The sequence below is a fragment of the Rhincodon typus genome, chromosome 1 (assembly GCF_021869965.1).
Source record: "Rhincodon typus isolate 14 chromosome 1, sRhiTyp1.1, whole genome shotgun sequence".
Classification (NCBI taxonomy): Eukaryota; Metazoa; Chordata; class Chondrichthyes; order Orectolobiformes; family Rhincodontidae; genus Rhincodon; species Rhincodon typus.
The window spans coordinates 70,442,410-70,466,019 of record NC_063332.1 but is presented as its reverse complement, the minus strand read 5'-3'; the positions used below and the strand labels follow the sequence as shown (position 1 = coordinate 70,466,019).

Here is a 23,610-nt window from a genome sequence, read left to right as displayed (position 1 = left end):
ACTTCTATTCGCTTTACTATCCTTTAACCAATTTTTAAACCATACTAGCATATCTTCCCCTGAGCCCTTATGTTGTAAAACAAACTTTTATGAAGCACCTTACTGAACATCTTTTGAACATCCCAAATAAGTTATGTCTATTGGCTCACCTTTATCTCTAACAGACTAATCAAACAATTTTTTTTTTAATTACTAGGTTAATTCTTCTTTTAAATGATTTTCTAAACCACAGTACCACTTCCTTAGTATTTGATTTCAGCGTTTTCCTCAATGGATGTCAGGCTAACTGATTAGTAATTCTCTGTTTTCTTTCTCCCTCATTTCTTGAAATGGCATTATGCTTACTAACTTACAATCCATTGGGACCACTCCATAGAACTAGGAATATTAGAATATGAACTGATGGTAATCTTTCACGTGACCCAGCTCTGTTAGAACCTAGGATGTGGGCCATCTGTTCCAGGGGATTGCTTGCCTTTTGAATTTCTGCATTACCACATTACATAAAGAGTGAAGCATAAATACTAACTTGTTTCTGTTGTGTAAATATTATATTTACAAAATACATTATTCCTTTTTTGTTTACTTCACACTATTGACCTATCCTGGCCCAACAATGTCCATCTGCAGTCTTTCACAATCATTGTCAGAATTTGCCACTACCCATTCAAACAATTTATGCAATCAGGAAATTTGACATCTGTTCCTTTGTTATCTTAAATAAGAATGGCTCCAATCCCATTCCATGGAAAAGTGCACACTACCTTTATCCAATCAATTTTTTTCCCCCCTCTACTATCTTCTGCTCTCTAACCACATTTAAACTAAATCTGAAGTGTCATCATTGTTGACGTAGATTACTTGTGTTACTTATCAGTTTAAAAAAATTACCTCCTCCAGTATTTCAAGTTCATCTTCCAGCTGCTGAGTTTCTTCCTTAACAGCCATCAAGAATTCTGTAACAGACTGTCGAGGATGCATGCCTTTTTCAAATCCGTTGTACATGCTTCTCCAAAACCTGCTTGAAACAAGGCCTTTGAATTAGGATTTATATATGGCAGTAACAAATCTAGTCAAACCTAAGCTTTTGATCAGTGAAATTATAATGGAAAATATTTGTACTTAAGTCCTGTTACACAGAGGTTAAACTGGTTTGAAGAAAAGTACTTTAGAATTGAACAATAATCCTGTACAATAAAGCAGCATGATTAACCACTCACCTGAAATCCTACATGTCAACTTTTCAGTCAATTTTCCAATATTCATGCAGGATGTCTGTCCTTGCCCTATGCTGTCGTAAAATTTATTACAGCAAAGTTGCTACAAAAACAAGTTGCTTCACATCAGAACAAAATAACTGACCAAGAACCTACAGATAGTCATGTGTAATCACGTTCTATTTTCACATTAGCTCAAAAAAGATTACCTTAGGATAAAGCAAGAAAATCAATGGTTATGAAACCATTTGCAACTATAAAATCTTTGTTCTCAGTTCTAAAGAATAGTGTGCTAGGTTCCATATTTATTCACTGGAGTGTGCTGCATTAAGTAATTTCAGCCTTAACACAACTTAGGGCTGCTACAGTTGGCATCAGCATCTCTGGAAAGTTGCCTGGAGTTCCTAATTATGATACCATGGCACTGGTGGAAAATATGTCCATGTTACATGGAAACAGAATAAAGCTTGTTAATGAGACCCTGCTATTTGCCCAATACATACTTAGTAGATTTTACAAATTGTTTAAATATGCTGCAACCACAGATTCAGTCATTTTTAAAAACAGAAATACGCAGCAGTTTCAACAGTACCTATGAAGAGAGAAATATAGTTAATGCTTCAAATGAACAAACTTTCATCAGAACCTCCATCTTGGAAATTAATGTGTTGGATCATTAATCCAATGTGTTTCTTCCAAATAATCTTGTTGAAAATAAACTCAATATACCAGTGACTACCTGATTTCTCACATCCCAGCATTGACCTGAAACATTCACCAATGCTGCCTCAGCATATACAGAATTGTCTGTTTTTATTTCATCCATCTAGAATTTGCAGGGGTGTTTTTTGCTTTGTGTTGTCACAAATTTATCTTAACCCATTTATGTAAGGCAATAATCTGCTAGACTCTGCTCAACATCACTAGTTACACAAAAGCAAAGTACCACAGATGTTGGAAATCTGAGATAAAGTTAAAAAAATGCTGTAAATACTCAGCAAGTCAGACAGCATGTGTGAAGAGTGAAACAGAATTAGCTTTTCAGGTCGATGACCACATTAACATTTTTCTGTCCACACATACTGCCTACCTTTACCATATCTTCCTTTTTTTTTAATCTGCCTCCATCACTACTTGGAGCCATACGGTCTATTTCCATGTTGTATGACTCTTTGGTCCAACCAGTCCATGCCGATCGTGATCCCAAACTAAACTAATCCCACCTGCCTGCTCCTGGCCCATATCCCTCCAAACATTTCCTATTCATTTACTTACCTAAATGTTTTTCAAACTTTGTAACTCTACACATATCCAACACTTCCTCTGGAAGTTTATTCCACACACGAACGACCCTCTGTAAAAAACTTACCCTTCACGTCTTTTTTAAAACTCTCTCCTCACCTTAAAAATGTGCCCCCAGTCTTGAAAACCCCCCTCCTAGGGAAAAGACAATTACCATTAACTCTATCCAAACGCCTCATTATTTTATAAACTTTTATAAGGTTGCCTCCCAACCTCCTATGCTCCAGTGAAAAAAGTTCCAGCCTATCCAGCCTTTATTCAACACAAATCTTCCACACCAGCAACATCCTGATAAATCTCTTCTGAATCCTCTCCAGCTTAATAATATCTCGTCCTGAATTTTTAATGTTCAATACTTAAATATTTCTAATAATTCTAAATTATAATATTCTGTTTAACTTAGAATGTCACAGGCTTTAGAACTTAAACAAGCAATCAAAGCTGACACTTCAGTCCAATATTAGCAGAAGTGCCATCTTCTGAATGAAACATTTAATATAGGACGAAACTTTCCTCTAGGGTGAGGATAAAAGATCCCACAACACCATTTGGTTGGCAGCACACAATTTTGTTCTTGGCGAGCATTTATTCTTCACCCAACATTATTAAAGTGGTCATTCATCATATTGTTGTTCAAAGCAAACTGTCTTCTACGTCATAGAATCCCTACAGTGTCAGCCCAACAAGTCCACACCAGCTCTCTGAACAGCATCCCATCCAATGAGTCGTTGGTTATGGTAGACTCAGCCCCTACCACGTCCCTGCAGTTCCCATGGCTAATCCACCTAACCTACACATTCCTATACACTATGGGCAATTTAGCATAGCCAATCCACCTAACCTGCACATCTTTGGACTGCGGGAGGAAACCAGAGCACCTGGAGGAAACACGCAGACACAGGGATAATGTGTAAACTCCACATAGGCTGGAATTGAACCTGGGTCCCTGGTGCTGCGAGGCAGCAGTTTTAACCACTGAGCCACCATACTGTTTTACTTTTAGCTTAAACATGTCACTGCAATTCAAAATTAATTAATGAACTATAAAGTGCTTTAGAATGATCTGAGAGCATGAATGGCAGTAAAGTTTGTTTTAACTGGCACTTTATGAACTGGCACTCTCGATAAACAGGCAAAAATTATATACCTGAAATACTGAGACAACAAGGTGCAGAGCTGGATGAACACAGCAGGCCAAGCAGCATCATAGGAGCAGAAAGGCTGACGTTTCGGGCCTAGACCCTTCATCAGAAATTTCTGATGAAATACCTGAAATACTGGAAGTTTACTGTATTATCACGATCTCTACGATGTCCAAATAGTTGAAGGTGCAAGTGAGAAGGCTCTCTACCAGTAAGTTTTGTTTAAGGCAAAGTTGCATGGTTGTTAAAGCGATAATATGCTGTAAATAAAGTATAATAGTGATGTGTCTATGCTTACATTAAGTTTCTATTAATTAATGTGTTTTTACATTGACAACCAGAATTCTGCCAGTTAATAAAACGTTTGCTGATAAAAGCAAGTTCTTTGTTTCTTGTTTGCCCATATTTCAGGTGTTGTAAGGCTATAATGAGGTATGGCCTAATTAAATATATAGCCAATATACTAACCTGAAGTTAGATGGAGCTGTGTGCGGTCTCAGAACTCCCTGAGTCTGACTATGGTCTTGTCTGTAGAGGGGATTCTTATAATCGATACCATTTTTCCATAGATGAGGCCATAGTGAATGAGTTTTCTCTTGAATTCTGCCATGAGAAACAATTATAACAATATTAAACACTTCAACCACTTGGTGGATGGTTGGAAAACTTGATCAGAAAATATAAAATAATCTAAGTGCAACAGCTGTGTGAAGGATGATTGTGCCAAATTGTTGGTGATCCATGACGCAGCTGTTATTAAAATACCTAGTTTTCGTATACAGATTCTCCTTGCAGCTAAATTATTAGGAGGAGAGACAAAAATATGTGCATGAAGGTCAAAAGTCAAGACACTGGAAGAAAGTGGATGCAAAACAGAACAGGTCTTGAAAGAGGAGATATACCAGAGTAGTTGCAAGGATAGGGAATTTTAGTTAGAAAATTAGGTTGGTAAAGTTGGTGTTCTTCACCTTAGAAAAAAGGAGGTTGAGGGATAATTTTATTGACGTATACAAGATTATGACAGGCTTAGATAAGGTAGACAAAGAAAAATTCTTCCATTAGCAGATTATACTAGGATTTGGGAACACAGATTTAAGGTTCCAGGCAAGAGAACCATTTACAAACTTTACAAAATGATCTGGAATAGGAGATTGAATGTATGGTTAATAAGTTTGCTGACAGCACAAAGATAGGCAGGAAAGTAACTTGTCAAAGAGGACACAAAGGGCTAGACCTTACCGTATATCGGCTGTCATTTTTGCCACATGTCATGGAGGGTTTCTGTCTGTGAAGGCTAGTGAATTTTCTCTCAACATTGTCCCAAACTTGCTCATTAGCCAGGTATCACACCCCTAGGCATCCCGCTCATCTAATGCTTGCCCAATTCTCCCACTCACCATAAATGGAAGTACTCTTTACTGCTGGTATATCCCAGGACCTCTGGCACCAACACCATATCCACAGTGGATGGTAGATGCCAGTGTTGTAATTGTACTGGAACAGCTTGACTAAGAGAGCAGCAAGTTCTGGAACACAAGTCTTCAGTACCACTGCCAGAATGCTTCAGGGCCCACAGACCTAACGGTATCCAGTGCCTCCAACCGTTTCTTGGTATCATCTGGAGTGAACTGAGTTGACTAAAGACTGATACCTGTGATGCTGTGGACGCTGGAAGGGGCCAAGATGGATCGTCCATTTTGCATTTTTGGCTTCTGGTAGACTGTATACTGGTCAGCGATATACCATGATGTTGCAGTGAGGTTGGAATGTGATGGATGCCAAGATTCAGGGACATGGGGTGTGTGTGGTTAGTGCTCAATGGGTATGCCCTGAGATGCTGGTGTCCAAATGGAGGTCTGGAGGAGCAATCAGTGAGCTGGAGTTACCAGGTGACTGGTCTGATTTTCATGTCAGGAGTTCTCAGCATCTAGGTTCTAGCCAGCAGGAGGGAGAAACTGAGAAATTGCATATTTATGAGGCAATATTAGATAGTAATGAGGATGATAATGAGTGATAATCCATGTAAATACGCTTCTAGCTACTCCACACATGGTTGAAAAATGAGACATTTTGATTCTGATGGAAGGTCCAAGCATCTGACCGGCATCAGTTTTATCATATGGGGGTAATGGCCCAGTGGTATCATCACAAGACTGTTAATCCAGAAACTCCGCTAATGTTCTGGGGACCCAAGTTCAAATCCTGCCACAGCAGATGTGGAATTTGAATTCAATATAAACAAAATCAGGAATTTAGAGTCTAATGATGACCATGAAACCATTGTGATTGTCAAAAAAAATCCATCTGGCTCACTAATGTCCTTCAGGGAAGGAAATCTGCCATCCTCACCTGGTCTGGTCGACATGTGACTTCACATGCACAACAATGTGATCAACTTTCAACTGTCCTCTGAAACGGTCTAGCAAGCCACTCAGTTGTAGCAATCACTACGAGATCTCAACAAAGAAATGAAACTGGTAGGACCAGCTGGAATCAACCTAAGCACCAGAAAAGACAATGGCATAAACAGCCCTGTTGACCCTGCAAAGTCCTCCTTACAAACATCCTGAGGTCTAGTGCCAAAATTGGGAGAGCTGTCTCAGAGAATAGTCAAACAACAGCCTGACATAGTCATGCACACATTGCAGGTAAATGTCCCAAACACCACCATCACCATCCCTGGATTGGTCCTGTCCCACCAGCAGGACAGACCCAGCAGAGTTGGTGGCACAGTGCTAAACACTCAGGAGGGAGTTGCCCCGGGAGTCCTCAACATTGACTCCTGACCCATTATAGTCTCATGTCTTCAGGTTAAACATGGGCAAGGAAACCTCCTGCTGATTACCATGTACCACCCCCTCTTGGCTGATAAATCAGTACTCCTCAATGTTGAACAACACTTAGAGCAAGTAAAGAGGGTGGCAATTGCACAAAATGTACTCTGGGTGGGAGATTTCACTGTCCACCACCAAGAGTGGCTCGGCAGCAGCACGACTGATCAAGCTGTTCGGGTGGACATTGCTGCTAGACTGAGTCTGCAGCACTTGGTGAGGGAACCAACAAGAGGGAAAAAGCACACTTTACCTCATCCTTGCCAATATGCCAGCTGCAGTATTGGTAGGAGTGACCAGTGTGACCTTGTGCAGAAAAAGTCCCACCTTCATCTTGAAAATACACTGCGTGCCGTGTGGCGCTATCACTGTGCTAATTGGGACAGACTTCGAACAGATCCTGCAACTCAAGACTGGGCATCCATTAAGTACTGTGGGCCGTCAACAGCAGAACTGTACACCAACACAATCTGTAACCTCATGGCCCAGTATATCCCCAACTCAACCATTACCATCAAGCCAGAGGATCCACCCTAGTTCAATGGAAGTTGCAGGAGGGCATGCTGGAAGCAGCACCAGGCATACCTGAAAATGAGGTATCAACCTGGTGAAACCACCAAACAGGACTACTTGCATGCCAAACAGTGAAAGCAGCAAGTAATAAACAGGGCAAAGCGATTCCACAATCAACGAATCCAATTTAAGCTCTGCAGTCCTGCCACATCCAGTTGTGAATAACTCACTGGAGGAGGAGGCTCCACAAATATCTCCATCCTCAATGATGGAAGAGCCCAGCTCATCATTGCAAAACATAAGGCTGAAGCATTTGCAGCAATCTTCAGCTAGAAGTGCCGAGTGGATGATCCATCTTGGCCTTCTCCAGTGGTCCCCAGCATTACAGAGACCAGTCCTTAACCAATTTGATTCACTCCACGTGATATCAAGAAACGGTTGGAGACACTGGATACTGCAAAGGCTTTGGGCCCTGACAACATTTGGCAATAGTACTGAAGACTTATGCTCCAGAACTTGCCATTCCCTTAGCCAAGCTGTTCCAGGGCAGTTACAACACTGGCATCTACCCGACAATGTGGAAAATTGCTCAACTATGTCCTATATATAAAAAGCAGGAGAAATCCAACCCGGTCAATTACTGCCTCATCAGTCTACTCTCGATCATCAGTAAAGTGTATGAAAGGTATCATTAACAGTGCAATAAAACAGTGCCTGCTCTATGATGCCCAGTTTGAGATCTGCCAGAGCCATCATGCTCCCGACTTCATTACAGCCTTGGTTCAAACATGGTCAAAAGTGCCAAATTCCAGAGGTGAGGTGAGAGTGACAGCCCTTGGTATCAAGACCGCAGTCAACAAGGTGTGGCATCAAGGAGCCCTAGCAAAACTGGAATCAATGGATATCAGGGGGCAAACTCCCTACTGTTTAGTATCATGTCTGGCACAAAGGAAGATGATTATGGTTGCTGGAGGTCAGTCACTTCAGCTCCAGGACATTTGTGTAGGATTCTTCTGAATAGTGTCCTAAGCTCAAACATCTTTAGCTGCTTCATTAATGGTCCTTCTTGCTTCATAAGGACTTCTGAGTGGAGATGTTCACCAACGATTGCACAATGTTCAGCACCATTTGCAACTTCTCTGACACTGAAGAAGTCCATCTTCAAATGCAACAAGATCTGGGCAATATCCAAGCTTGGGTTGACAAGTAGTAAGTAATGTTTGTGCCACACAAATGCCAGGCAATGGCCATCTCTAGTAAGAGACAATCTAATCACCACCCTTTGGTAGTTAATGGTGTTAACATCACTGAATCCCACACTACCGACATGATTGGGGTTACCATTGATCAGAAACTCAACTGGACTTGTCATACAAACACAGTGGCTCCAAGAGCATGTCACAGGCTAGGAATACTGCGGCGAGTAACACACCTCCTGACTTCCCAAAACCTGTCCATCATTTACAGGGCACAAGTCAGGAGTGTGATGGAATACTCCTCACTTGCCTAGATGGGTGCAGCCCCAACAACACACAAGAAGCTTGATACCGTCCAAGACAAAGCAGCCCAACTGATTTGCACCACATTCACAAACATCTATGCTCAGTACACATTGCTGCTTCTATCTACAAGGTGCACTGCGGAAATTCACCAAAGATACTCAGACAGCACCTTCCAAACCCACAACTACTTCCATCTAGAAGGATAAAGTCAGCAGAAACATGGGAACCTTCAAGTTCCCCTCCAAGCCACTCAGCACCCTGACTTGGAAATGTATTGTCATTCCTTCACTGTTGCTGGGTCAAAATCCTGGAATTCCCTCCCAAATGGCATTATGGATCAACTCATGCCTGTCAGAATGAAGTGTTTAAGAACGCAGCTCACCACTACCTTCGCAAGGGCAACTAGGCATAAGCAATAAATGGTGGCTGGCCAGTGATGCCTGCTTCCCATGAAAGAAATAAGAAAAAAAAGAGTTAAGGCTTTACACCTATGAGCAGTCCTTCAGTGACAAATTCCAGGAAATGGCTTGTGATTGTGTTGACTGTATGGGACTTTGGTTAGGCCACAGCTGGAGTACTGTGCAAAGGAGATTCACAAGGATGTTGCCTGTGATAGAGCACTTTAGCTAGGAAGAGAGACTGTATGAGCTCACGTTGTTTTCTTTGGAGCAGAGAAGATTGAAATGGAACCTGACAGGTGTATAAGATCATTCGAGGTACTGGATAGGGTGAATAGAAAGCAGATGTTACCCTTAGTCAAAGGGTCAATAAGGTGGCATAATTTTAAGATACAAGGCAGAGATTTGAGGAATAACCTTTTCATACAGAGGCTGGGGATCTGGAATGCACTGCCTGGGAGGGTACTGGAGGCAGGAAACCTCAGAACCTTTAAAAAGTACTTGGATAAACACTTGGAATGTCATAACATTTAACGCTGGAAGGCGGGTCTAGTTTAGGTTTCAAGTAACTTAGGAAGTACAGGCTTAGTAGGCTGAAAGATTTCTTCTGCACTGTACAATTCAATGATTCTAAGCCTTTGATTGAATGGAGACTTTCAGAGGGTGCCAGTGTAAAGGAATTACCCAGCAGAAAATTCAATTTCCTGGGCAGTTCCTTCAGAGTTTGCTACATTTCCCAGGGTCACAAGGCACAATTCCAACCGATGCTGGACTAACCATAGTCCAGTCTGTCCCCATAAATATTAACTGGCAAAGTGGACCTTTCCATAGTAAAATTTATGGCCGCTAGAGGGAGCTACAGATTTCTTTTTTAAAAATCTTCCTACAATTGGAGTGGGTATTTTCTAAAAAGTCTGTTCATAGCTTTACCAAATTCAGACTCAAATTAATACAGGGTGAGACGAAGTCTGTCTGGAATCATAAATGTTATTCGGCATTGGATAAACACACAAAATAGAGTAAATTAAAAATAACAGCACTCAGCGCAATTTCTGTCTGCTCACTGTTACAAAATAACCAGTGAGTTTGAGTCCAATTGAATGAGTTGTCGAACACTATAAAAAGGCAGTGTGATAAACCGCCATTTTGTGCATAATATAGAACTGCACCTAAAATGTACCTCAAATTGCACTGATTAGGTTAGGGTTCAAATTTCCACTAAACAGATGTTTTTGCATAAGTACAAATTAAAATTTTCCATGAATAAACACAATCAAACAATAAAGAAAGAACAGAATAATTGCTTCATTTTCCTTTCTCATTAATACACATTCCTTGATGCATTTAAGAGCTCAAATCTGATGCAACTCTATTAATGAACTAATCAACAAAAGTATGTATTTTTAATAAACACCTTTAACCTGTGAATAGTTTTTTTTAAAAATTCAATGGAAGTCAGAGAAAATTTTTATAGTTTATTGCTACGCATGTCATTTTCTTAATAAATTAAAGTTGAAATGAAAAACTTATGAAGCAAGCCAACTTGTGTCTGTGCACCAAAGAAGATGAACCCAATTTGAAGAACCATCCTGAATCATTCAAATTAATGGATGCACACAATTTTGACTTTTTGTGCGGGGGGTGGAGAGAGGGGTGTGGGGGGGAGGAAACGAGTGGGTAGAGGCCTAAATTTGGGTGAACTGAATCTAAAGCAATGTATTAGGTGAAGGAAAACACAAGCATAACTGCTTTCCTGCATAATGCAGATTTAAACAAATGAATCTTTTGCACTAGTTCAACCAATACTGCTCCAAATGCTGGTATAACTAATGGGAACAAGTAGAAGTTCAACCCAGTCTCTCTCCTCTGTACACTATCCTATCATCTGAGCATTGTTGCTCCCTTGGCTACCTTCAGCTGCTCAACTCACTCTTGGTGGTTGTGCTCTGATTTTTTTTTCTACCAAGCCTCTTCTACAGCTACGAGAGATTATAAAAAAAAACACCAAGATGCAAAGTTTAAAGGGGTAGGGAATCCTCTCTGTGAACACCATTCCTCTCTCAGCTTGTGGAGCCTTCCTGTACACAAAATACCCCATAAATTTGTCTACATAAGAATAGTGAACGAATTTTAAAACAAAAATCTTTTGGTTGTAAACTACTTCCATAAATTCGGAAAGCAATAATAAGGAAATTAGTTCAGGTTAACTTTGTCCCAAATCAGGCCTCTTCCACAAAGCCAACCACACCACCCAACTTTGCAACTTAACACCACAATTCCCTCAAAAATAAAATCAGCCTCCCTGTCTTAGCTGGTCAAAAAAATAAATTGTACCTTTGGTTTGAACAACTGAATCTACATAAAAATCTCAAACTTAAAAAGGATTCTGGGTAATCCAAGATGGAGGGCAGGAAAAATTCGTGGCTGTAAGAGCTGCTCCTTTTTTTAGGCATTTTCAGTGTCGGAGCTCATTCTCCTCGAATTCCAGGAGCAGTAATTACTGTGTCATAAGATGTTGTATTGTTTTTGGAACTTTGGGAAACAAAATCAAAACGGCACTTTTAAATAAAAAGAGGATGGGAGACAAAGGCAGTGGTCACATGTGGGAAGTGAATATGGACTGAGCTGCCAGAGGACATGATGGAGGCTTGTATGATTACAACATTTAAGAAGCATCTGGATGGGTATATGGTTAGGAATGGTTTAGAGGGATATGGGCCAAATGCTGGCAAATGGGAGTAGATTTTTATAGGATATCTGGTCAGCTTGGGCAAGTTGGACCGAAGGGTCTGTTTCTGTGCTGTATATCCCTATGACTATGACTCTACTTGATTATTAGTACAATGGTGAACCATGCATGTTTAGAATTTTGCTTTACCTTAGTTCTTTGCTCTCCTTATTGTTGTTACAAATAAAGTTGCCAAATTGGCAAGAGTAGACATGATGATGAATGTGCACCAGAAATCTTTCATTGAACTCAAAGGCACATGGAAATTGCTCCATCAGCTGCCAGACACAGTCAAAAAACTGATCAATAACCGGTGAAACTTCCCTGGGATCACCATCCAAGTGACAGTATCTGTGAAACAAAGGAGAGGTGTAAAGGAGATAGTAAAAACTGCACATGCTGGAAGTCAGAGTCGATACAGTGTGGAGCTAGAGGAACACAGCAGGCCAAGCAGAATCAGAGAAGCAGAAAAGTCAACATTTCGGGTTTGGACCCTTCATCAGGATTCAGGATAAAGGTTGACTTCTTCTTGGAAAACTAAACAAGATATAAAACTCCCAAAGTGTTAATTTTCCTGCTCCATTAAGATAGTTTGGAACTATATCCTTCAAATAAGGTTGGTGACAATAATTCAGGAAGAAAAACACAACAATCTTTCAGTCTTCCCATTTGCCAACAAACATTTAAAAACTTTAAATTAGGTACAGAGAGTGAATATGAGAATTGAGATCATATAACCAACAAAATGGTCTATTACTATTTTTTGAACTGATCAGAAATTCAATTAGCAAAGTATGATTTAGTGGTTAGCATATTCGAGAACATTGTAGTACTCAGGATTAAATACTTGGAATATATCAGTGAAATAATCCATTCAGACCAAACTGTCCATGGGGATGTTTAAATGCCACTTGAGCTTCATAACGTCATCCCTCATTTAAATATACCAACATAACCCTCTACTCCTTTCTCCCTCAAATGCTTGTCTAACTTTCTCTTAAATGCATCTGCATTATTCACTACCGCAGGGAGTAGCTGAATGCAGTTCCTCATTGTCATCATTCTCAGGTTAAGGGAGTGTTTTCTGAATTATCGGTCAGGTTGTTTGGTAACTACACTTATAGCTTCTAGTTATGCTCTTGCTGACAAGAGAAATCATTCCCTCTGCATACCTTCTGTCAAAACGTTTCCTAATTTTAAAGGCCTATTTTATTAGGTCTGCCCATGTTTTTCAACAGAAAAGAGACCCAGCCTATTAATCCTTTCCTGACACGTACATCCACAAAAACGTTTGCAAGTGTAACATGATGACCCTAAACACCATCAATTGTCAGAGCCGGGAGACACTAGCCAGTAACAGAGGGAAATAGTGACATCACCTGAGGCCAACATACACCACCATGATGACCAGTAGCTACAGCAACTTGGTAATAGTTATAAAAAGAAACACCCACAATGATAGCTGATAACCATTTGTGCAGATGGTTTCTTCAGCCATCAATAAAAATGCACCATGAAACTATCCCATTGCCAACGGATTTTTTCGCATAGATGGAAGGACTCTGACTGACATACTTGCCTCTTTAAGAACCAAACTGGTGTAAACAACTACACCTGAATGGCAGGGATCACGGGGGTACGTCCTCACCTTGATGAAGGAGACCATTATTGGAGGGTCAGGATTGAGATAGTGGTCAGTAGCAGGGATGAAATCACAGCTAACTGGACAGTCCTATCTAACTCATCTCCTCACAGGCCACTCACCTCTCATCCCACAATATCCTCTGATTTACACACTGCAGAATGTGTACACATGCAGTTCCTTCTTCCATCCCCATCCCCTAGGTCTCTTGCCACCCACCTATCCTTGTGCCTTTCTCCTTTTGGATACCACCTGGTCAGGCAGTGCAAAGGAGCAGAAAGACCAAAGGATCAATGACAATTTGACACAGTTGCTTGGGTTCACATGTATCTAGAAGCTCAGAAACTGACATTAGCAGGTTAGAATTGAGCCCAGATTCTCAAGTGGTAAGCTGTAATGCCCTTGTGACCTCCCTGGAAGGCACACAGATCCTGCTCCAGGTGAGAGATAAGGAGTTGTATAGGGGAGTACAGAAAAAGTCTCATGGACATGCACATTTAAATGCTTGGTGAATTGACCAGTCTGCTGCGATTGCTAAGAAGCATGGAGGAGTTTAGCACCACTATACCACAGCTCCTTGGTCAAAGGTTGGGGCCCATGCTTCCTTATATCAAAGTGTGGACCAATCCCATTGCCATACTTGTGGATCCAACCATGATGCAGCACTCAATTGTTGATGTCTCAGCTTTTAATGCAGTACACACAGAGGTTATTCACCATCTTAATACTGCAGTGAAAGCTCAAAATGAGGTTGTGCAATCTTAAACAGCTGCCTTCATGGCTGTGCATACCAATGCCCAAGGGCTTGCAGAGTCTCAGAATTCAGAAACCTGTCCCTCAACAGAATATTAGGATGGCTGAGGATCCAGCCCTGGGAAGTAGCAATAGCACCTCAGTACATAAACCTGCAATGCTGTCTCAGAAATGATAGCATTTGCCTCCCACCACTGTCTCTCCACCAGCAAATAAGTTGTTGGCCAAGCTACTGCTACCCAAGCTAAGGTGGTTCAATCCAAAGCCAAGCATCCTGTGTTTATTGGCATTTGAGTTGGATGAAATGATGACATACCCAGTAAATACAGAATGAAAGAGAGCATAAATAACTGAAATACATATTCTGGGAACTACTCAGGACTGCTTTGGTGCAGAATTGCTTTTTGAGTACCCCTGTGGTTTGTTTTTTATAGCTATCTAGTTCTCATTATAAGCATGCTGCTCACATGTGTCTCTGTTGTGCATTGCGATCATCAGTCAGATAGTACCCATCACCATAAAACCACCCTCTCGGACAACATGGTGCAGGAAATGTTAATAGAACAGCAAACTACCCCAGAACAAAGGCATTATGACTGCTGACAGAATACTGGGCATTCAGCTGCCTGATATGCTGAGTACAGTATTAAACCAATTGCACCCTCAGGGAATGATATATTTCCGCTCTTAAACACAGAGCTTGCAAAGCAATATGTGTACAGTCAATGCGCCCTCCACCCTAGTAATGCCCATCTTCCTGGTGGAGCACATGTATACTTTCTACATTCTGTCTCTGACCAGAGAGAAGCTGATGATGTATTTCCCCTCTTGACACAAGCATCATCAACCACCCATCTTACACAGCAGTGGGCAGCAAACAGGCAAATGACACACATCAACATTACTGCAGACTGGAAGAATTCCAATGCAAAGAAATACACAGCCACGGGCAAGGTTTACGGCCACTGGCAATGCCATCCTCTATTGTCTACATCAGGAAGATTTAAATGAATACCTCCATCATAAAATATAGTCAAACACTTTAAGCTGAGTTAAGACCCTACCCGAAGACCCTGAGAGTATATGGTCACCTGCTGAGTGCCCTTCTCCCTTTCCTGGTCCTCCCTCTGTGAACAGCTCGTCTTCCTCTCCTCAATCTCCCCATCAGGCTGCAGACCATGGGGCATAATCATACAGGCATCCATAACTCGGCTTTGTGATTGGAGGCAGAGGGTGGTGGTGGAGGGTTGCTTTTCAAACTGGAGGCCTGTGACCAGCGATGTTCCACAGGGATCAGTGCTGAGTCCACTTTCATTTGTCATTTATAGAAATGATTTGGATAAGAATATCGGAGGCACGGTTAGTAAGTTCGCAGATGACACCCAAATTGGTGGTATAGTGGGCAGTGAAAAAGTTATCTAAGATTACAAAGAGATCTTGATCAATTGGGTCAATGGGCTGAGGAGTGGGCGATGGAGTTTAATTTGATAAATGCAAGGTATTGCATTTTGGTAATACAAACAAGCACAGGACTTACACAATCAACGGTATGGCCCTGGGTAGTGTTGTAGAACAGAGAGACCTAGGGGTTCAGGTAAATAATTCTTTGGAATTTGCATCACATGTAGACAGTGTAGTTAAAATGCATTTAGCATGCTTGCCTTTATTGCTCAGACTTTTTGAGTAAAGGAGTTGGAATGTCATGTTGAGGCTGTACAGGACATTGTTGAGGCCTCTTCTAGAGTACTGTACGCAGTTCTGGTCGCCTTGTTATGGGAAGGATATTATTAAACTGGAGAGGGCTCAGGAAAGATTTACCAGGTTGTTGCCAGGAATGGAGGGTTTGAGATATAAAAATAGACTGGAAAGACTAGGACTTTTTTCCCTGTAGAGTAGGAGGTTAAGGGGTGACCTTATTGAGGTTTATAAAATCATGACAGGCATTGACAAGGTGAATGACTAGAGTCTTTACTCTAGGGTGTGGGAGTTCAAAACTAGAGGGCTTATTTTTAAGGCGAGAGGACAAAAATTTTTAAATGACATTGCGCGCAACTTTTTTTTTGTTACACAGGGAGTGGTTCGTGTGTGGAATGAACTGCCAAAGAAAGTGGTGGATGCAGGTACAGTTACAACATTTAAAAGACATTTGAATAAGTTCATGAATAGGACAGGTTTGGAGGGATATGTACCAAACGCAGCCAGGTAGGACCAATTTGACAACATGGTCAGCATGGACTAGCTGGGCCACAGGGTCTGTTTCCATGCTGTCTGATTCTGGCTCTATAACTTGGAGCAAGTAGTCTGGCCAGGACTTTACACACTTTACACACCACTCCCTGTCAACTTCACCCACTTTAAATAGCACTACAAATTTGTACTGTACAAACTCAGTCAACACCATTAGAGATCAATCAACAAGCAAATGGAAAGTATTTGATGAACACTTTAAATAAAGCTGCTGGAGGTGGGGGCGATTGCTCCTGTTGCTGAGCATGTGCTCAGCTCTGTGTATTTAAAAGGGCTGTGATTCCTCTAAACACCACACATAAGCAGTGCAAAAGGAGGGAATGTGCAAGGAGAAAGCCAATGTCATTAGAGCTGCTGCTAGTCTCAAAGATGACGCCATGCAAATGCACATTTAGAAAAGTTCTTCAAATTCTTCAATAATTGTTTTTATACAAGAAGTTGGATAAACTAGCTCCACTTCCTGCCAGAGCGGGGCCCCCCTCCTCTCCCACTCCCAAGGCAGAGCTTTGTCCCTGCTCCATCCAGGCCCTGGTTTCTGCCTCTCGTCCTTGGATCCCTGACAGCGGTGTATATGCAGATGATAATGTCACTGCACAGAGAACCTTATGCCATCATTGGCATATGCACAGACACTTCCTGCAGCCTGTCCTGTCATGGCCATGACTTGCGCCAACAACATGAAACGACTTGGACTGGATACTGTGTCTAATACAGTCGCAAAATCGTGTTTAATGAAGTTATTGTAGAATCCTAGAATCCCTACAGTGTGGAAGCAGGCCATTCGGCCCATCGAGTCCACACCGGCCCTCCGAAGAGCATCCCACCCAGACTCACCCCACTACGCTATTGCTGTAACCCTGCATTTCCCATGGCTAACCCACCTGATCTGCAAACCCTGGACACTACAGGCAATTTAGCATGACCAATCCACCTAACCCCCAACATCTTTGGACTCGGAAGAAACCAGAGCACCCGGAGGAAATCCATGCAGACACGGGGAGAATGTGCAAACTCCACGCAGACAGTCACCTGAGAGTGGAATTGAACCCAAGTCCCTGGCACTGTGAAGCAGCAGTGCTGACCACTGAGCCACCGTGCCACCCTGTATTGCACCCTGTGCCACCCTGTATTGGACCCTGACCGTTTATCTGAAGTAAATATTGAAAACAACTGTTAGCATCATGTGGCATTCTTGATGCAGATTTGAGGCCAGCATCAGGGCTAGGTGCTGTACTTGCTAGATGTGGAAGTGCGTAGCCACTGTGCTTTTTTCCTTCGGAGAACATTCACTTTGCCATGCCATGACTGACACTGGGTGGCAGTAGTCTAAGTAGAACTGGGTGCAGAGGATGCCTGAGGGAGGGAGGGAGGCTGGTGTGTAAATAGCACAGATCAAGGAAGCTGGCCAAGTGTGGATGTTTGCCTGGGAAAGGGAGGCAGGCTGACCAGGGAGGGGTGGAAGAGCCAGAACGTTTAGCTGCAGGCATCCAAGAGAAATGCTCCTGGCTTGAAGGGAATGTCTGGATTCCCTTTAAAAATGACAATGTCGAATAAAACAAGAACAGAAATAGCTGGAAAAACTCAGCAGGTCTGGCAGCATCTGTGGAGAAAAAGCAGAGTTAACATTTCGGGTCCAGTGACCCTTCTTCAGAACGGATTGTGGCTGGGAAAAGGTTGTATATACACACTAGAAGAGAGCTGGGGGGAGGGGGAAAGAGTAAACGATAGGTGGAGATGGAGCCCAGAAAGAGACAGAAAAACAGTTGAGCAGGTAAGGACTGGATAAAGGTCAGCCTGGGAGAATGAACAGCTGCTAATGAAGACTGTTACTGGCTGACAATAGGTTGTGTGTGGTTGCAGCCCATGTGATGACAATGCCTGGTGTCTAGGGGTTGGGGTCAGAAGACAGGAGAAGGTGCTCAGGCCTTGAGATTATTGAACTCGATGTTGAGTCCAGGAGGAGAAAAAGAAGTGTTATTCTTCCAGCTTGCACTGAGCTTCGCTGGAGCACTGCAGTAAGCCTGAGACACAGACACTGGCCAAGGAACAGGGTGGTGTGTTGAAGTGGCAGGCAATTGGAAGCTCAGGGTCATTTTTGCGGACAGAATGTAGGAGTTCTGCAAAGCGGTCACCCAGTCTATGCTTTGTCTTCCCAATGTAGAGCAGACGACATTGTGAGTGGTGAATATGGTAAAGTAGATTGAATGAAGTGCAGGTAAAGCACTGCTTCACCTGGAAGGTGTGTCTGGGACCTTGAATAGTGAGGAGGGAGGAAGTGAACGGGCAGGTGTTACACCTTCTACCTTAAAAATAACTCTCCTAAAAGTGGGAAAATCCAGTCTGTAAATTATCAGATGAATGAGTCAATCAATGAAAACGTCTGAGGTTATTTAAATTGGAGAGGGAGAAAAACTTCCCCTTTTCTGATGGCAATGTAAATCCAGCATCCAAGTTAAAGGGATCTCCTAATATACAGCAGCAGTGATGTCAGCAAGTAGGGTAAGAAGCCATTCATTTTACATTCTCACTTGCTGCCAGGTATACTTCCATGCAATTAAAGTATTCTTAGAAAATCACGAACACATTCAAGAAAAGTCCAATGGTAGAGAATAGCACATTAGGAAGAACAGTTCATAATTCATATGATTATCTTGTTGGAAAACACACGTTACAGACCTGGTCAAGAAAACGACTTGATTGCTTTTTTGCTTTTTTGCATTTTTGCATTTTTTGCATTTCAGGATTCTCTCGAAGGGACAAACTTTGTGCAAGTTATGAACATAGTTTCCTGTGCTGTCATTAAATCAGGAAGTCAGTTGGCTGTATTGATGACCCGAAAGGGAACAGGCTTGGAAACCTCACAATGTTGCAGCCTCCAGTTCTTAAAGCATGGATATTATTGCCCTTTCTGCAGTAGCCTCATTTCACATTCAGAGCTTATTAGATTAGACAGCAATAAACATGACTGCCTTGCCACTGCAAATTGTATTCCAGGTGGAGGATTTTGATATCCACCACTAACAGTGGTTTAGCAGCAGCACTACTGATCAAGCTGGTCAGGTCCTAAAGGACATATCAGTTAGACTGGGTCTGCAGCAGGTGATGAGGGAACGAACAAGAGGGAAAAGCATACTTGACCTCACCATTACCAATCTGTTGGCTGCAGATGCATCTGGCCATGACAGTATCAGTAAAAGTGAGCACCAAATAGTCCTGTGGAGACAAAGTCCCTTCACATTGAGAATACTCTCTGTTGTGTTGTGTGGCACTATCACCGTCCTAAACAGGACAGACTTCAAACTGATCTAGCAACTGAAGACTGGGCATCCATGAGGTGCTGTGAACCATCAACAGCAGCAGAACTGTACTCAAGCACAATCTTCAATCTCATGAAACAACACTCAAAAACTTGACATCATCCAGGACAAAGCAGCCCGCTTGATTGGTATCACATCCACAAGCATCCATTCCCTGCACCACTGACGCTCAGTAGCAGCATGTACATATCAACAAGTTGCACTGAAGAAATTCACCAACAATCCTTAGCCAGGACCTTCCAAACCCATGACCACTTCCATCTAGAAGGACAAGGGTAGCAGATATATGGGAACACCACCATCTACAAGTTCCCCTCCAAGCCACTCACCATCCTGACTTGGAAATATATCGCTGTTCCTTCACTGTCACTGGGTCAACATCCTGGAATTCCCTCCCTAAGCACATCGTAGGTCTACTTACAACACATGGACTGCAGCTATTTAAGAAGGCAGCTCACCAGCGGCTTCACAAGGGCAATTAGGGATGGGTAATAAATGCTGGTCTTAAAGTTTCTGTTGATTATTAGTTTGTCTTTTCGTTATTGTACCTGATTAGGGACTGTTTAACCTGATTTTAAATTTATTTAAAAGAGACGAATGTGTCCTTTTGTCCTTCTGAGACAATGAGACACTTGTTGAATAAACAAGCCTGGTTATCTGAACTTCAATGTTCAATTTTGCAGCACACTAAACTTAAACTTTTCTTTTGAAAACAGTGATATTGAATAAAGATGGTATATTGAAAGTTAAGAATGTCTTTACTGGGTAGAACGATATAAAGAAATTTCACCTGAAAATATTATTGGGTTTATTTGTGACTCTTGTATTTGCGATCCTTTTTTTACATTCCTAAGTTTACTGGTAATATAGTAAACTGCTTTTGTTATGTAGTCACAATTTTATTCCAATAATTCTTCCAGTATTCTTCAAGCTTTCCTTTTCTCCAATTTCAAGTTCTCCAGCTACAGATATAGTGACATATAAATATTTCAGTAGCATTTTTCTGCACAGAAGGAATTTCAGTATTTTGTAAAAATGTTGCTGGATCTTTAGCACACTCCTTTCTTCTAAGGCCTGATAATCATCCTTAATAAAAACCCCAGTGACTTTAAAGTACCTGAATAAGCTTTGTAGTATAAAACTTTATTTAAACCATCATCTTATACAGCCTTTGTGATTTTCCCTTACTAAAAGAATGGTTGAAAATGGTGTATGATGCAACAATTCAAGGTCAGTAAAAGCCAGGTTCAAATATAAACATTGTGTGCAGTATTTGTGCAGGGAACAGTCAACAAGCCATTGAAAGCAAGCCATTTAATCACATGAATGTAGTAAAATGATAGAAACTGTTCAACGACTTTACCTTTCTAAATAGGAAAAACAGTTAAACTTCTTCCATTTTTTTTTAATTCAATCGTGGGACAAGGGCATCACTGGCTGACCAGCATTTATAAGCCCATTCCAGTGGCCCTTGAGAAGGTGGGTGATGAGCCGCCTTCTTGAACCACTTCAGTCCATGTGCGGTAGGTTGACCCACATTGCCATTAGAGAGGGAATTCCAAGATTTTGGTCCAGCGATAGCAAAGGAATGACGATATCTTTCCAAGTCAGGACAGCGAGTGGCTTGGAGGGGAACTTGCAGGCGGTGGCGTTCCCATGTATCTGCTACCCTTGTTCTTCTAGATGGATGTGGTCGTGGGTTTGGAAGGTTCTGTCTATGGATTTTTGATAGTAAACACTGCTGCTACTGAGCATCAGTGGTGGAGGGAGTGGATGATTGCAGATGTGGTGCCAGTCAATCAGGCTGTTTTGTCCTCAATGGTGTCAATCTTCTGGAGTGTTATTGGGCCTGCATCCGTGCAGGCAAGCATGAAGTATTCCATTGCACTCCTGACTTGTGCCTTGTTGATGGTGGACAGGCTTTGAGGAGTCAGGAGGTGAGTTACTCGCCGCAGTACTCCTAGCTTCTGACTTGTCTCATGGCAACTACATTCATTTTGCAAGTTTAGTTTAGCTTCTGGTCAATAGTAACCCCAAGGATGTTGATATTGGCAGATTCAGTGATGGTTACACCATTGAGTGTCAAGGGGCAGTGATGAGATGGTCTTTTTTATTGGAGATGATTATTCTTTGGCATTTGTGTGGCATGAATGTTACTTGTCACTTTTCAGCCGAAACCTGGATATTGTCCAGATCTTGTTGCATTTGAACATGGACTGCTTTAATACCAGAGGAGTTGGAAATGCTGAACATGGTGTAATCATCAGCAAACATCCTCACTCTGACCTTCTAATAGAGGGAAAAATCATTGAAGGAGCAGCTGAAGATGGCTGGACTTGGGACATTACCCTGGAGGAACTCTCGCAGAGATGTCCTGGAGCTGAAATAACTGAAATCCAACAACCACGACCATTTCCTATGTGCCAGGTATGAATCCAACCACGAGAGAGTTTGCCCCTGATGCCCATTGATTCCAGTTTTGCTAAGACTCCTTGATGTCACATTTGGTCCTCAATGTGTGCTCGATGTCAAGGACTGTCACGCTCACCTCACTTCTGGAGTTCATGTTTGCACCAAGGCAATGAGGTCAGGAACTGGGAAAAACAAGTTTACTGTTTAAATGTCTGTTGGCATGTCCTGTAGATGAACATGAGCCATTCACCTGTGAGTGTACTGTCACTTATGCTTCAATTACAATAACTGACCATTCAGTTCAATAGTTTGCCTTTCATATATCCTCAAAACATTTTTGCTATAGGGAGTTAACACTAAGAATCTTAAGAAAAATGTGATTTGACAAAATATTAGACAAAAATAATCTTAAGATTTTGACTACAAATTAGTACAAATACATATATATAAAACAACGAATTGTCATTGCCTGTAAACCTCTGAACCTTCAAATGTGTATGTGCTAACACTTTATTCAGTCTTATATTCATCACTTATGCTTTCAAAATTTCACAAATTGCTGGCTGTAGAATTCCAAATGCTTGAAATCCTATGCAAGTTTACTTCTTGGTAGATTAGAAAATGTAGACATTGAGCTTATTTACATTACAAGAATACTCACTAGTTTTCAGAATGATTATTTGATTTGCTCAACATGCCAATCAAATGGCTACTCTCTTAATTTTACCATTTCTTTTCCTTTCTAATGTAGCATGAACTTCAAGTGAAAGATTTGCCTGGCCAGTTGATTGGGCAAAGACAGCAATGAGTGATAAAAATGTGGAAAAATGTCCAAAACAGATCTAAGATCTATTCAGGGAAGCAAACGAAAATCAAAAACGACTGTAAACATTTCCACAGGTTCATAAACGGAAAATATTTGACCAAAAGAAAAATGGGCCTATTACAGAGTCAGGAGAATCAATAATAAAGAATAGAGAGATAGCAGAAAAGCTAACTGATTTTTGTGTCTGTCTTCACTGAGGAAGATACTATCAATCTCAGCAAATTACATGTCCAAGATAACCAAAGAAGGTCACACCACCAGACCAAGGAGCTTGAACCCAAATTGCAACCAGAGTCAGTACTGTGTCCTGAGTGAAATGGGATGCCCAGCAGTGCAGAAAAAAAGGTCAACGATCTTCTGTGCTCCCCAACAGCAAGTGCCACCATATTCTGCCTTCACCATCACAGTTACAGGGCTGCCATGTACTAACTATACCACTGCACATGCCTCTCAAAAAGGCTCATGGACTACAATTCTCAACATTGTGTGCATCATTTCCAATCAATGTCTCTCGTCCACCTTCTCCTCACAATCCGTCCTGCCCTCTGCACTGTCTACTCACTCACTGGAGACACTGCACAAACTCCCACACCTGCGTATTATCACTAACTGCTCTTCCTCCCACTTCCATGATACTCAATCCCTCGCTTTATCTCATAGCAGTCCTCCAAACTGACGTCTCCACAGAAATCCCAATGATTTAACGATAATCTCTGCGTTGTTGCATTTGAACTGCAGCAGTGACCAAAAGCCAATTCCCAACTTGCAAGGACATAGATC

At 41.7% G+C, this 23,610-nt stretch overlaps 1 protein-coding gene across 1 annotated transcript in view; it reads right to left on the bottom strand.

Annotated features, from left to right (window-relative positions):
• Window positions 1–23,610, bottom strand: part of mtmr7b (myotubularin related protein 7b) — an 82,478-nt gene that overhangs the window by 5,320 nt on the left and 53,548 nt on the right. The window contains exons 11-13 of the mRNA XM_048598423.1: window positions 11,784–11,984; window positions 4,130–4,264; window positions 892–1,018 (exon numbers count right to left, since the gene is read on the bottom strand). Of these exons, the coding sequence (XP_048454380.1) occupies window positions 892–1,018; window positions 4,130–4,264; window positions 11,784–11,984 (463 nt within the window). The remainder of the gene's footprint in view (window positions 1–891; window positions 1,019–4,129; window positions 4,265–11,783; window positions 11,985–23,610) is intronic.